The sequence below is a fragment of the Pristiophorus japonicus genome, chromosome 19, assembly GCF_044704955.1.
Source record: "Pristiophorus japonicus isolate sPriJap1 chromosome 19, sPriJap1.hap1, whole genome shotgun sequence".
NCBI lineage: Eukaryota > Metazoa > Chordata > Chondrichthyes > Pristiophoridae > Pristiophorus > Pristiophorus japonicus.
Genome location: NC_091995.1, coordinates 14,055,109 through 14,070,129, shown reverse-complemented (window position 1 = coordinate 14,070,129; position 15,021 = coordinate 14,055,109). Strand labels below are relative to the sequence as shown.

The window sequence follows — 15,021 nt, the reverse complement described above, 5'->3', positions numbered from 1 at the left end:
CGTGCCCAGGAGCAGTTCTACGAGGAGGCCCTCGGACCTACCCGCTCCCCTCCGCACAGGGTGCCCAAAGATCAGGAGAGTGGGACTGAAGTGCAGCCAGAATTTCAGGAGCAGCCCTTTCAAATAATGGAACAGGGGCTGCAACCTCGTGCACTCAATAAAAACATGGAACACGGACTCCTCCAGACCGCAGAAATTGCAGGCGGCCTGGGAGTCCGTGAACCGGCTTAAAAATTTATTGCACGGCACTGCTCCGTGCACCACCCTCCAGGCCAAGTCCCCGACAAATAGTGGGAGGACCCTTGCGTAGAGTGCCCTCCGGACGGCAAGATGGTATGCCATGGCGTGTCCGGACGGCCGGCGAGGATGGCAAAGTTGAGGGTGTGCAGGAGCAGCCCGTACAGGAAACCCCTCCGCGCGGAACTGAAAGGCACGGAGGGGATTTCCCCGAGGCGGCTCAAGTTGTGAGGCGCCGGCCCCCGAGGGAGGTTCCGGGGTTTGGCGCCAATGAGGAATTCCGTCCGGACGGGGGTCAGTTCGGACGGGATCTCCCCACGTGCTTGAGCCTCCTTGATGCACCTAACAGAGTCAGGGCCCAAAGCTGTTTTTAGCGACTCGATGGCTTCGGCCGCGCGGCGGACGTCGGCTGAATTTAGGCGCCGCGCCAGCGTGCCTGGCGCCATCCAGCCCGCTCCTCCGCCATCAAGCAGGTCCCTGACCCTGGTCACCTCACCAGCCACAGCCCTCTCTTCCGACCGCCACATAAAACCTCGGTCGTGGAGGTACGGATTCCCGAGCAGCGGCTCCTGCAGGACAGCCGCCACTCCAGCCGGCGGAGAGCTGCGCTTGGTGGAGACTTTGTTCCAGACCCTGATGAGTTCCCTGTAAAAGACAGGCAGCTCCCGGAGGGCGGTCCTGGCACCCCCCAAGTTCACAAACAGGAGCTGCGTGTCGTAATTGAGGTCGCGCTGCTGGCGGAAGAAATACCTCGCCAGAGCACACCACCTAGGAGGGGGCTCGACGTAAAGGTATCTCTGCAGGGTCTGAAGACGGAAAGTCGCGAGCTGGGTGCTGACGCACACCAACGACTGACCGCCCTCCTCAAGCGGGAGACTCAAGACCGCGGCAGAGACCCAGTGCTTCCTGTTGTTCCAGAAGAAGTCCACCAGCTTCTTCTGTATCTTGGCGACAAACGCAGGGGGAGGGGTCAAAGTGACCAGCCGGTACCACAACATTGCTGCCACCAGCTGGTTTATGACTAGCGCTCGACCCCTGTAGGACAGCACTCGGAGCAGTCCTGTCCAGCGCCCTAGGCGAGCGGCGACCTTGGCCTCCAGCTCCTGCCAGTTCGCCGGCCAGGCTCCCTCGTCGGGGCTAAGGTAGACTACCAGATAGAGGAGATGGGTCGTGCTCCAGGCAAAAGGCCTGAGCTCCTCCGGCAGGGAGTCCACCCGCCACTAACCCACCAGGAGTCCGGAACATTTCTCCCAGTTGATCCTGGCGGAGGAGGCGGCCGAGTAAATCTCCTGGCACTCACGCATCCTCCGCAGGTCAGCGGGATCCTCTACCGCGAGGAGCACGTCATCGGCGTAAGCCGAGAGGACGACCTCCACGCCCGGCCCTTGCAGAGCCAGTCCCGTCAACCTCGTCCGCAGGAGGCGCAGGAAAGGCTCCACGCAAACGGCGTATAACTGGCCGGACATGGGGCATCCCTGGCGCACCCCTCTCCTAAAGCGAAGGGGCGCCGTCAAGGACCCGTTAACCTTAATCAGACACTCCGCGGCGGCGTACAAAAGTCGGATCCGGGCGACGAAATGCGTCCCGAACCCGAAAGCGCGCAGAGGACCTTGTGCATGAATTCCAAAAAAAGTTAGTTTGCAGGTGCAGCAGGTAATCAGGAAGGCGAATGGAATGTTAGCCTTCATTGCGAGAGGGATGGAGTACAAAAAGCAGGGAGGTCCTGCTGCAACTGTACAGGGTATTGGTGAGGCCGCACCTGGAGTACTGCGTGCAGTTTTGTTCACCTTACTTAAGGAAGGATATACTGGCTTTGGAGGGGTTACAGAGACGATTCACTCGGCTGATTCCGGAGATGAGGGGTCACCTTATGATGATAGATTGGGTAGACTGGGTCTTTACTCGTTGGGAGTTCAGAAGGATGAGGGGTGATCTTGTAGAAACATTTAAAATAATGAAAGGGATAGACAAGATAGAGGCAGAGAGGTTGTTTCCACTGGTCGGGGAGACTAGAACTAGGGGGCACAGCCTCAAAATACGGGGGAGCCAATTTAAAACCGAGTTGAGAAGGAATTTCTTTTCCCAGAGGGTTGTGAATCTGTGGAATTCTCTGCCCAAGGAAGCAGTTGAGGCTAGCTCATTGAATGTATGCAAATCAGATATAGATTTTTAACCAATAAGGAAATTAAGGGTTATGGGGAGCGGGCGGGTAAGTGGAGCTGAGTCCACGGCCAGATCAGCCATGATCTTGTTGAGTGGCGGAGCAGGCTCGAGGGGCTAGATGGCCTACTCCTGTTCCTAATTCTTATCATCTGGATTAAGTTCTTTAGAAGAGGTGGTGGCTCTTAAAAGAGCCTTTGTGGTTCAATTGATTGTAGTCTTCAGGTATAAACCTTGCTGGCGTGTCCGGTTTTCTTGGGCAGCAGCACGGCCTGGATGTTGGGCAGGACCCCGCCCTGGGCTATGGTCACCCCACCCAGCAGCTTGTTGAGCTCCTCGTCGTTGCGGATGGCGAGCTGCAGGTGGCGGGGGATGATGCGGGTCTTCTTGTTGTCGCGGGCCGCGTTGCCGGCCAGCTCCAGGATCTCGGCGGTCAGGTACTCGAGGACGGCGGCCAGGTAGACCGGGGCTCCGGCCCCCACCCGCTCGGCGTAGTGACCCTTGCGCAGCAGGCGGTGGATGCGGCCGACCGGGAACTGCAGGCCGGCTCGGGAGGAGCGGGTCTTGGACTTGGCGCGCCCTTTGCCTCCAGTTTTACCGCGGCCCGACATAGCTTCGAATTAGATTTTCTGAACCCGCAGCAAGAAAATGATCTGCCAAGCGCCGCGGCTCCTGCTTTTATAGTATTTCAGGGAATCGTAAATCCGCTTTCTGATTGGCTTAGCGAGCTGTTAGTATTGGACCTATAAGAGGATTGATTCTGTGCAGCGGCAGATTGGGGCTGAGATTTACCGCTTCTTCTATTTTATATCCAAAAATATAAAAATTAGGTGAAGGTTATTCAATTATTTAGTAAATATTTAATTTAATCTCAGTAAACGTTTTCCTGTATTCCATGATTTCAAAAAATATGAAAAATTAGGTGCTGATTAAGAATATTTAGTAAATATTTAATTCCAGTAAACGCTGTCCTGTATTGTATTAACAAAAATATAAAAATAAATGCAGATTTCCAATTAACTATATTTAGTAAATATTTCTTTTAAGTAAACGTCCTGTATTCTATTAACAAAAATATAAAAATAAGTAAAGATTATTCAATTAACTATTTAATTTATTTCATTTCAGTAAAGTTATCTTGTGTTCCATTATTTCTCAAACTATAAAAATTATGTATATTTAGTAAATATTTAATTTAATTTCAGTGTTACATTCTTAAAAATAGATGCAGAGTATTCAATTAAGTATATTTAGTAAATATTTTCTTTAAAAATCAATAAACGTATTTTCCATTATTTCTAAAAATATTAGAAAGGTGCAGATTATTCAATTAAGAATATTTAGTGATATTTCATTTAATTTCATGAAACGTTCTCAATCTGCCTGATAATGGAGTGTGAATCCGCACCAAATAAAACGCCAAGATATTGATTCATTTTGCTTCAAATGGCCAAAATACTGCGGATGCTGGAAATCTAAAATACAAACAGAAAAGGTTGGACACTCAGCAGGCACTATTTATATTATTGATGCATTTGCTTCGCTCGTGTTTATTTTGGTCAGCTGGATGTAGTAATACTATTTGTCTGCAATAAAATGTACATTTGGTGAGATTTAAATTGTGCCGCGCATTCGCTCCGCATCATTGCACAGAAAGTGGGATTTTCCAGCGAAGTGATTCAGCTCCTTATAGCGGAAATGTGAGTGGCTCTGAAAAGAGCCTTTTGTGTTGAGACGCTCGGTCGCTGCTGGGCCGTCTACCTCCTCTTCGGGGCCCGTCGTTTCCGCCCCCCAGTCCGGGAGGATGCGGACCTCTTGGGGGCTTTTCTGGGCTTGGCCGCCGCGCCCTTGCGGGAGTTCTTGGCCGCCGGCTTCTTGGCGCGTTTGTGGGCGGCGGGTTTGGCGGCCGCCGCTCTCTTGCGGGCCGGCTTCTTGGCGGCTCCTTTGCTCTTGGCGCCTCCTTTGGCCCCGTCTTCTCCTCCCTCGGCCTCCTCTTCCCCCCCGTCCTCCTCCTCCTCTCGGTCCGGGTGCAGCGAGGTCGAGGAAGTGCCGGCGCCGCTCTCCGCCGGCGAACCCTTGTTGGCCGTGGTACTGACCGACTGGGAGGGCCGGACGCCGGCCTTGTCCGGCGGCTCGTAGCCGGAGGCCGAGATGGTCTTCTTCAGGGAGCCCAGCTTGGGGGCCGCCTGGCGCTCCTTGGTGGCAGCCACCGCCTCCAGGATCTGCTCGGCCACCGCGGCGGCGACGCCTTTCTGCGGCCGGTAGGCGGCCTTCTTCTTGGCGGCAGGGGCCAGCGCCGAGGCGCTGGTGGCGGCGAGCGGCAGGGCGGGAGCGGGCGGCGCCGGGAGCTCGGCTTTGGCAGCCACGGTATCAGCCATCGCTGCTCGATTGCCTGGCGATGTGGCGGGGCGCCGGCAGCCGCCGTTTATATAAAGGCTCAAGGCGGGCGAGCGAGAGCCAACCCGGCGCTGGGCCACGCCCCCTCCCTGGCCCGCCACCTTTGTGCCCCTCACTTGCACAAAACACCTCTTGGCTCCTTGTCCCCTGGCCATCTCCTTTTCCCTCGTACCATCACCCCTTTTGTCACGTAATCCCTCCTGCCCTGCACCCTTTCACAGACTTTCCCTTTTGTTCTTTCCTCTACTTCCTACACCAACCTTTTTAAGATAGAAACATAGAAAATAGGTGCAGGAGAAGGCCATTTGGCCCTTCGAGCCTGCACACCACCATTCAATAAGATCATGGCTGATCATTCACTTCAGTATCCCTTTCCTGCTTTCTCTCCATACCCCTTGATCCCCTTAGCCGTGAGGGCCATATCTAACTCCCTCTTGAATATATCCAATGAACTGGCATCAACAACACTCTGAGGTAGGGAATTCCACAGGTTAACAACTCTCTTGAGCGAAAGAAGTTTCTCCTCATCTCGGTCCTAAATAGCTTACCCCTTATCATTATACTGTGTCTCCTGGTTCTGGACTTCCCCAACATCAGGAACATTCTTCCTGCATCTAACCTGGCCAGTCCCGTCAGAATTTTATATGTTTAGAAACATAGAAAATAGGTGCAGGAGTAGGCCTTTCTGCCCTTCGAGCCTGCACCACCATTCAAAAAGATCATGGCTGATCATTCACCTCAGTACCCCTTTCCTGCTTTCTCCCCATACCCCTTGATCCCCTTAGCCGTAAGGGCCATATCTAACTCCCTCTTGAATATATCCAATGAACTGGCATCAAAAACTCTCTGAGGTAGGGAATTCCACAGGTTAACAACTCTCTGAGTGAAGAAGTTTCTCCTCATCTCGGTCCTAAATGGCTTACCACTTATCCTTAGACTGTGTCCCCTGGTTCTGGACTTCCCCAACATCGGAAATATTCTTCCTGCATCTAACCTGTCCAATCCCGTCAGAATTTTATGTTTCTATGAGATCCCCTCTCATCCTTCTAAACTCCAGTGAATACAGGCCCAGTCGATCCAATCTCTCCTCATATGTCAGTCCCTGCCCCTCTCCACTTGTTTAAAATCTCTGACATCTCTTAGCTTTTTCCAATTCTGCTACAAGGTCACCGACTCTGAAACGTTAACTCTTGGGTTTTTTCTCTCTCTCTCTCTCCCACGTAGATGCTGCTTGACCGCGTTTCCAGTATGTCCTGCTTTTTGTTTCGTTTCTTACTTCCTGCGCATCACTTATCTTGGATTTATGCGCGTCTATTATTTCGAAAGTTGCTGCTCAGGTCAAACTAATTCGACCCGAACTGAGCTGAAGTTAAGTTTGGTAAGTGGAGCAATCTACGTCATTGTCTAATGTCAAATTCTAGTAATGAGATGGAGCCAGAATGACTAGAAACATGTTTGGCTGCAATACATAATAATTGACATTATATGTGCTCGAGTGTGTTCTGCAGCATTTCGCTACAATATCTTACACTGCTGTCAAACTAAGAACAGCGAATTCCATCTGTTGGATCCGCCACTGTAATATTATACGCTTGTCAATGAGCTTCCTTCAGTATTCACCGATGGCAGGATTACCACATCTCTTCATATGTCGATCCAGACTGATATTTGTAGCTTTAGGTGCGAGATGACTGCCGAAAAATGCAAGTGGTCCATAGACAAAGATTTCACCACTACCCAAGTAGCCCATGCATTAAAATAACGGGGGTTAGTAAAAGAGAGAAACTCAAAAAGAAGAGAAGCAGGAGATAGAGTGAGAAAGACAGAGAGAGAGACAGAGAAACAGATAGAGGCACAGAGAGAGAGAGACAGAGAGAGAGACAGAGAGAGAGGAAGAGAGAAGAGAGAGAGAGGCACAGAGGGACAGACAGAGAGAGACAGAGAGACATACACAGAGAGACACATAGAGAGAGAGACAGACAGAGTGAGACACATATATACAGACAGAAAGATAGAGAGAGAAACAGAGAGACAGAGACAAACAGAGTGAGATACACAGACAGCGAGAAACAGAGACAGACAGAGAGAATGCGACAGAGACAGACAGAGAGAGACAGAGAGTGACAGAGAGAGCGAGAGAGAGACAGCCAGAGAGTCAGAGACAGAGAGTGAGAGACAAAGACAGAGAGAGACAGAAAGAGAGTGAGAGACAGAGTGAGACAGAGTGAGAGACACAGAGAGACACACAGAGAGTGAGACACATACACAGATAGAGAAAGAGAGATAGATAATGAGAGAGAGACACAGAAAGAGAGAGAGTGAGATACACATACACAGACAGAGACAGAGAGATAGAGAATGAGACAGAGAGTGAGACACACAAACACAGACAGAGAGTGAAACACAGAGAGTGAGGCAGAGAGAGAGAGACAGAGAGTGAGACACACACAGACAGAGACAGAGAGACACAGAGAGTAAGACACGGAGAGAGTGAGACACACAGAGAGAGACACAGAGAGTGAGATACACATACACAGACAGAGTGAGACACACAGAGAGTGAAACACAGAGAGTGAGACAACACACACAGACAGGGACAGAGACACATACACAGAGACAGAGAGACACAGAGAGTGAGACACACACAGAGAGGGACAGACAGGGTGCGGGTGATGATGATGTGCGGTGGGCGGCGATCGCCCCACCCCGTCCGCTTCCCCTCTATAAAGAGCGGCCGCTGCGGCGGGCTGGCGCCTGTTAGTTTCAGCCACGTGTTGGTGCGCGGCTTGGGAGGAACAGGGAGTGGCGAGAGAGAAAAGAGCGTCTGCCCCCTCCCTTTGCCTCGGCACACGCACACCCAAACCCTCTCCCCCCCCCCGACTCATAACCGAGCATGGCTGACAATAACTCGGAGGAGACGGGAGATGTGGGCGGCATGGGCGGCGGCGGGACTCCGCCCCAGTCCCGGTCGACTCCGGACAAGGCGGCGGCGGCGGCCAAGAAGAAGAAGAAGCAGCGGCAGCAGCAGCAAAACGCGCAGCAGCCGGAACGGCAGCCGCAACACGGCCTGAAGCGCCGCAGCAAGACGGGCCCCACCATGACCGAGCAGATCCTGCAGGTGGCGGCCGCCACCAAGGAGCGCCGCGGCATCTCGCTGGCCGCCCTCAAGAAGGCGCTGTCGGCCAAGGGCTACGACGTGAGCCGCAACAACAACCGCGTCAACCACACCGTGCGGTACCTGGTGACCAAGGGCTCGCTGGTGCAGACAGCCGGCACCGGCGCCTCGGGCTCCTTCAGGTTCAACCGCTCGGGGGTTCCGGCTCCCCGTCCTCCTACTGCCGCCGCCTACACCGGGGCGAACGCAGGCTCTACGCCTCCGGCAGTGGCGGTAACAACGCCCAGGAGGGAGAAGAAAGAGTCGGCCAAGCGGAAGAGGGTGGCCGCCGCCTCCAAGCGGCCGCCGCCCCGCCACCGCCGCATTTACGCCCGGCGCAAAGCCACCAAACGCCGACAGGCGCAGGCACCGCCGCTGCGGGGACGCCCGCGCAAGCCCAAATTCGATGACGGGCGCCGCCGCAGGCGCCGCTCTTCCTGCTCTCCCGCCGGGGCCAAGACCGTCCGCATCCGCTTCAGATCCAAGGCGGCCCGGGGCCGGGCGGCGGCGCGAATTTACCGCAAGTGCAAGCCCGGCCGGGGCAGGAAGGCAGCGGGTAACAAGTCCCGAGGGAGGTCGCCGGCCGCCAGGCCCAGGAAGCCGGCAGTGCGCCCACGGAAAGTCAGCCTGAAGCGGTGATAGGACTCTGCCAGGGGGAGGTGTGCAGAAACCACCTTTGCACAAAACTCACTATATAATACAACGGCTCTTTTCAGAGCCACCAACCCCGAACAGAATTGAGCTTGATCGCCCCTTGTCTGAACGCCTAAAGCATTCGCCCGTCTCCAAGTGCCTCGCAGTCAGATGCTTCACGCTGATTTCCCTTACCATGAAACGCAATTGTATCATGTTCCATAATGACCATAACGTTATTTTTTATTTTGCAATGTTTAGAAAATCCAGTGGACCGAAGCATTGCAACTGGAGTGGGAGATCTGCTTGCACACGGGAATTTCATGCAAGGTCATCGACCTGAAACGTTAACACCCTTTCTCACCACCGGTGTTGCCTGACCTGAGTATTTCCAACATTTTGTTTTTATTTCCAACGTTCGTAGTTGTTTTTGCTTTTGTTATATCCATTTTCTGAAGGTGAAATTGTCTTCCCGAGTCTGGCTGATATCCAGTTCCCGCTGTAGGTTTGCACGGGCTGATGTCTTTCTGGTCAAATTATACAGCACGTATTGACAAAGGGGATGGGACTCTGAAATCTTGATTATGCATTAATGCATAAACGATGGCATAACCCTGTCGGCACAGCATTTACCCATGGCAGGCAACATGAAGCTAGATGCTTTCTGTGCCTGCCTTGTCATCTTCAAAGCAGTGTGACCCTCCTCCCCCGCCCCCCACCTCCAGCCCGCGATCGAAATCAATTCAACTTGAGAGACGTGAAGAAACTGCTCTCTGAACTGAAAGGTAGATTGTCATTTCCCCATCAGAGGGTGTAGCAAGAGATCAAAAATGTTGTGCTTCCTGACATTACAACTCAGGAGAAAGTGTGAATGCATTTGCTGAACCTAAAGTGGAAAAGGACGAATATAGTTATGATGGCTGTTGGTGTCCCGGGGCACTGAGAGTGTGGCAAGGTCATAAAGTGAATGCTCACATACAGCAGAAAGTGTATTGAGAATAAACTAGCTAGCTATGAAGATAGCTTTGGTAGAATCAGAAAATGATACTGCACATAAGGATTTGGCCCATCGTGCCTGTGCCGGCTCTTTGAAAGAGCTGTCCAATTAGTCCCACTCCCACGCTTTCCCCGTAGCCCGGCAAAATTTTCCTTTTCACGTATTTATCCAATTCCCTTTTGAAAGTTATTGAATCTGCTTTCACCGCCCTTTCAGGCAATGCATACCAGATCATAACTGGCTGTTAAAAAAATCTAATCTTCCCTCTGGTTCTTTTGCCAATTATGTTACTGTCCTCTGGTTACCACCCTCCTGGCAATGGAGCGTTTCCCCTTATTTACTGTATCAAAACAATACTAGATTTCCTTCTAGACTATATGATCGGCATGTGATTGTCTGGTGCCATGCTCAAATACGTTGAAGATGTCTATATATTTGTCTATATATTTATCACCCTCTCTGTCCCAAACAGTTAAACCTTATCTTCCTTCTTGATCAGCAATGATCATATTGAATGGTGGTGCAGGCTCGAAGGGCTGAATGGCCTGCTCCTGCACCTATTTCCTATGTTTCTTCATCTTCATTTAGAATGGGCAGTTCAGCGATTTGTGGAGACATTGTGGCTCTCAAAAGAGCCTTTTGTGTTATAAAAGAGTTATAAATTCATCGTCGCTCTCATATTTATTTTCGAGGTTTTCTGGATTTACCTTTTTTCTCAGCGCGTCTTTTTCTGGGCTTCTTGGCGGCGGTGGCAGCGGCGGCGGTGGCAGCGCTTTTGTCCTGGCCGGTGGTCCGGGTGGCTTCCCCGGCGGCCTGGAGCTCGCCCTCCTTCGCCTGCCGCTCTCGCCCCTCGTTCAGCCTGAAGGAGCCCGTGGCCTGGGTCTGCACCAGCGAGCCGTCGTTCACCAGGCTCCTGATGGCCAGCTGGACGCGGGCCTGGTTCTTCTGAGCGTCGTAGCCGTTGGCAAGGAGCACCTTGCGCAGCGAGGCCAGCGACAGGCCGCCGCGCTGCTTGCGGGCCGACAGCGCCTGCAGGATCATCTGCGAGACCCGCAGCTCTTTCTTGCGCTGCTGGCGCCGGAGCCGGGGCTGGGCGCCCGCCTTCTTGGGCGCGGCAGGGCTAGCGACAGCCCCGGCATCTGCATCTGCACCTGCGCCGGCTCTGCGTACCTTGGGCATGGCTGGACTGGGCTGAGACTGAGGCGAGCCAATCCTCCCGTCCCCCCCGCCCCAAGGTTGCAGGAGGCGATACTGCATTTCTATTTAAAGGCTCAAGACCGACGCAGTAGAGCCATGGTTGGATTAATCCCCCTGACTGTTGCTAAATTGAAAAACAAATTGCCTCAACTCAATGCAGAAAATGACTCAATTCCAAATGCAGCTTGCTGGCCCAGCGTAACGTTGATTTCGTGAGCTTCGACACTTCTTGTAGCAATAGTACTGACTCATTCTACAATTCTTGTAGCGTTAGGAACCAGCACAACGGACGCTAATTCTTATAGCCTCAGACAAAACACTCAATGGGAAAACTATACATCCACATCACCTCACAATCTAACAAGCCAGGGGTGATCTTATTAAAACATATAAGATTCTGGGGGGCTCTTGACAGGGTAGATGCAGAGAGGATGTTTCCCCTCATGAGGGGATCTAGAACTAGGGGGCATAGTTTCAGAATAAGGGGTCCCCCATTTTAGACAGAAATGAGGAGAAATTTCATCTCTCAGAAGGTGAATCTTTGGAATTCTCTACCCCAGAGAGCTGTGGAGGCTGGGTCATTGAAAATATTTAAGGTGGAGGTAGACAGATTTTTGAATGATAAGGGAACCAAGGGTTATGGGGAGCAGGCAGGGAATTGGAGCTGAGGCCAAGATCAGATCAGCCATGAACTTATTTAATGACAGAGCAGGCTCGAGGGGCCAAATGGCCTACTCCTGCTCCTATTTCTTATGTTCTTAGGAAAGAGCAAATTTACAAGGCTGTGAAATACCAAAGGGCAGAAAACGTTAGTGGGAGTTGTATACAGACCACCAAACAGTAGTAGGGAGGTCGGGGATTGCATCAAACAGGAAATTAGGGATGCGTGCAATAAAGGTACAGCAGTTATCATGGGTGACTTTAATGTACATATAGATTGTGCTAACCAAACTGGTAGCAATACTGTGGTGGAGGATTTCCTGGAGTGTATAAGGGATGTTTTCTAAACTAATATGTTGAGGAAACAACTAGAGAGCAGGCCATCCTAGACTGGGTGATGTGTATTGAGTGAGGATTAATTAGCAATCTTATCGTGCGAGGCCTCTTGGGGAAGAGTGACCATAATATGGTAGAATTCTTCATTAAGATGGAGAGTGACATAGTTAATTCAGAGACTAAGGTCCTGAACTTAAAGAAAGGTAACTTGGATGGTATGAGACGTGAATTGGCTAGGATAGACTGGCGAATGATGGTTAAAGGGTTGACAGTAGATGGGCAATGACAGACATTTAAAGATCACAACAACAATTGTACATCCCTGTCTGGTGTAAAAATAAAATGGGGAAGGTGGCTCAATCGTAGCTATCAAGGGAAATTAGGGAAAGCGTTAAATCCAAGGAAGAGGCATATAAATTGGCCAGAAAAAGCAGCAAACTTGAGGACTGGGAGAAATTTAGAATTCAGCAGAGAAGGCCTAAAGGTTTAATTAGGAGGGAGGAAATAGAGTTTGAGAGTAAGCTTGCAGGGAACATAAAAACTGACTGCAAAAGCTTCTATAGATATGTGAAGAGAAAAAGATTAGTGAAGACTAATGTAGGTCCCTTGCAGTCAGCATCAGGTGAATTCATAATGGGGAACAAGGAAATGGCAGACCAATTGAACAAATACTTTGGTTCTGTCTTCACTAAAGAAGACACGAATAACCTCCTGAAAATACTAGGGGACCGAGGGTCCAGCGAGAAGGGGAAACTGAGGCAACTGAAGGAAATCCTTATTAGTCAGGAAATGGTGTTAGGGAAATTAATGGGATTGAAGGCCGATTAATCCCCAGGGCCTGATAGTCTGCATCCCAGAGTACTTAAGGAAGTGGCCCTAGAAATAGTAGATGCATTGGTGGTCATTTTCCAACATTCTCTGGATCAGTTTCTATGGATTGGAGGGTAGCTAATGTAACCCCACTTTTTAAAAATGGAGGGAGAGAGAAAACAGGGAATTTTAGACCGGTTAGCCTGACATCGGTAGTGGGAAAAATGCTGGAATCAATTAATAAATATGTAATAGCAGCGCATTTGGAAATCAGTGACAGGATCGGTCCAAGTCAGCATGGATTTATGAAAGGAAAATCATGCTTGACAAATCTGCTAGAATTTTTTGAGGATGTAACTAGTAGAGTGGACAAGGGAGAACCAGTGGATGTGGTATATTGGATTGGGATTGGGGGTAATATATTGACGTGGATAGAGAACTGGTTGGCAAACAGGAAGCAAAGAGTGGGAATAAACGGGTCCTTTTCAGAATGGCAGGCAGTGACTAGTGGGGTACCGTAAGGTTCAGTGCTGGGACCCAAGCTATTTACAATATATATTAATGATTTAGATGAAGGAATTGAATGTAATATCTCCAAGTTTGCAGATGACACTAAGCTGGGTGGCAGTGTGAGCTGTGAGGAGGATGCTAAGAGGCTGCAGGATGATTTGGACAGGTTAGGTGAGTGGGCAAATGCATGGCAGATGCAGTGCAATGTGGATAAATGTGAGATTATCCACTTTGGTGGCAAAATCAGGAAGGCAGATTATTATCTGAATGGTAACAGATTAGTAAAATGGGAGGTGCAACGAGACCTGGGTATCATGGTACATCAGTCATTGAAAGTAGGCATGCAGGTACAGCAGGCAGTAAAGAAAGCAAATGTTGGCCTTCATAGCGAGAGGATTTGAGTATAGGAGCAGGGAGATTTTGCTGCAGTTGTACAGGACCTTGGTGAGACCACACCTTGAGTATTGTGTGACGTTTTGGTCTCCCAATCTGAGGAAGGTCATTCTTGCTATTGAGGGAGTGCAGCGAAGGTTCACCAGACTGATTCCCGGAATGGCAAGACTGACATATGAAGAAAGACTGGATCGACTAGGGTTATATTCACTGGAATTTAGAAGAATGAGAGGGGATCTCATAGAGGCATATAAAATTCTGACGGGATTGGACAGGTTAGATGCAGGAAGAATATTCCCGATTTTGAGGAAGTCCAGAACCAGGGGTCACAGTCTAAGGATAAGGGGTAAGCCATATAGGACCGAGATGACAAGAAACTTTTTCACTCAGAGAATTGTGAATCTGTGGAATTCTCTACCACAGAAAGTTGTTGAGGCCAGTTTGTTAGATATATTTAAAAGGGAGTTAGATGTGGCCCTACAGCTAAAGGGATCAGAGCGTGTGGGGAGAAGGCAGGAGTGGGGTACTGAAGTGCATGATCAGCCATGATCATATTGAATGGTGTTGCAGGCTTAAAGGGCTGAATGGCCTTCTCCTGCACCTATTTTCTATGTTTCTATGATACCAGAACTGAGAAGCTGCAGTTATCAGTTAAGGCCGAACAGACTGGGCTTCTTTTTTTCTCTAGAAAAGATAAGTCTGAACTGTGACCTGATAGAGGTCTTTAAAATTATGAGGGGGTTCGATAGGCAAGCTGCAGTTATCAGTTAAGGCCGAACAGACTGGGCTTCTTTTTTTCTCTAGAAAAGATAAGTCTGAACTGTGACCTGATAGAGGTCTTTAAAATTATGAGGGGGTTCGATAGGCAAAATGTATCAATGATTTAAACTTGAATATAGGAGGTATGATTAAAAAGTTTGCAGATGATACAAAAATTGGCTGTGTGGTTGATAATGAAGAAGAAAGCTGTAAACTGCAGGAAGATATCAATGAACTGGTCAGATGGGCATAACAGTAGCAAATGTATTTCAATCCAGAGCAGTGTGAGGTAAGGCAAGGGAATACACAATAAATGGTACGACACTGAAAAGTGCAAAGGAACAAAGGTACCTTGGAATGCATATCCGCAGATCCTTAAAGATAGAAGGACAGGTACATAAGGTGGTTAAAAAGGCATATACAAATATCAGGTAAGGCCGAAGAGGTTGGTTTTCTTTTTTTTTCACCAGAGAATGCTCTCCTTTATTAGCCGAGGCAAAGAATATAAAAGTAGGGAAGTTATGTTAGAACTGACATATGAAGAAAGACTGGATCGACTAGGGTTATATTCACTGGAATTTGGAAGAATGAAAGGGGATCTCATAGAAGCATATAAAATTCTGACGGGATTGGACAGGTTAGATGCAGGAAGAATGTACACAACACTTGTTAGGCCACAGCCGAGTACAGGTATTTTGTACAGTTCTGGTTACCACATTAAAGGAAGGATGTGATTGCACTGGAGAGGGGGCAGATGAGATTTACGAGGATGTTGCCA

The 15,021-nt window shown here is 49.9% G+C and overlaps 4 protein-coding genes across 4 annotated transcripts in view; 1 reads left to right on the top strand and 3 right to left on the bottom strand.

Moving 5' to 3' along the window:
• LOC139229739 (histone H2AX-like) overlaps positions 1 to 3,027 on the bottom strand; it is a 39,977-nt gene extending 36,950 nt beyond the window's left edge. Inside the window, exon 1 of the mRNA XM_070861285.1 lies at positions 2,631 to 3,027. Within this exon, the coding sequence (XP_070717386.1) occupies positions 2,631 to 3,008 (378 nt within the window). The 5' untranslated portion in view covers positions 3,009 to 3,027. The remainder of the gene's footprint in view (positions 1 to 2,630) is intronic.
• A 1,035-nt stretch (positions 3,028 to 4,062) lies between these two features.
• Positions 4,063 to 4,949, bottom strand: LOC139230127 (histone H1-like). Its single transcript, XM_070861970.1, has one exon. The coding sequence runs from the start codon at positions 4,947 to 4,949 to the stop codon at positions 4,155 to 4,157; it is 795 nt and encodes a 264-aa protein (XP_070718071.1). The 3' UTR covers positions 4,063 to 4,154.
• A 2,619-nt stretch (positions 4,950 to 7,568) lies between these two features.
• Positions 7,569 to 8,649, top strand: LOC139229738 (histone H1-like). Its single transcript, XM_070861284.1, has one exon. The coding sequence runs from the start codon at positions 7,688 to 7,690 to the stop codon at positions 8,585 to 8,587; it is 900 nt and encodes a 299-aa protein (XP_070717385.1). The 5' UTR covers positions 7,569 to 7,687; the 3' UTR covers positions 8,588 to 8,649.
• Positions 8,650 to 10,259: 1,610 nt separating this feature from the next.
• Positions 10,260 to 10,757, bottom strand: LOC139230126 (histone H1-like). The gene has a single exon (XM_070861969.1). The coding sequence runs from the start codon at positions 10,755 to 10,757 to the stop codon at positions 10,260 to 10,262; it is 498 nt and encodes a 165-aa protein (XP_070718070.1).
• Positions 10,758 to 15,021: the final 4,264 nt, after the last annotated feature.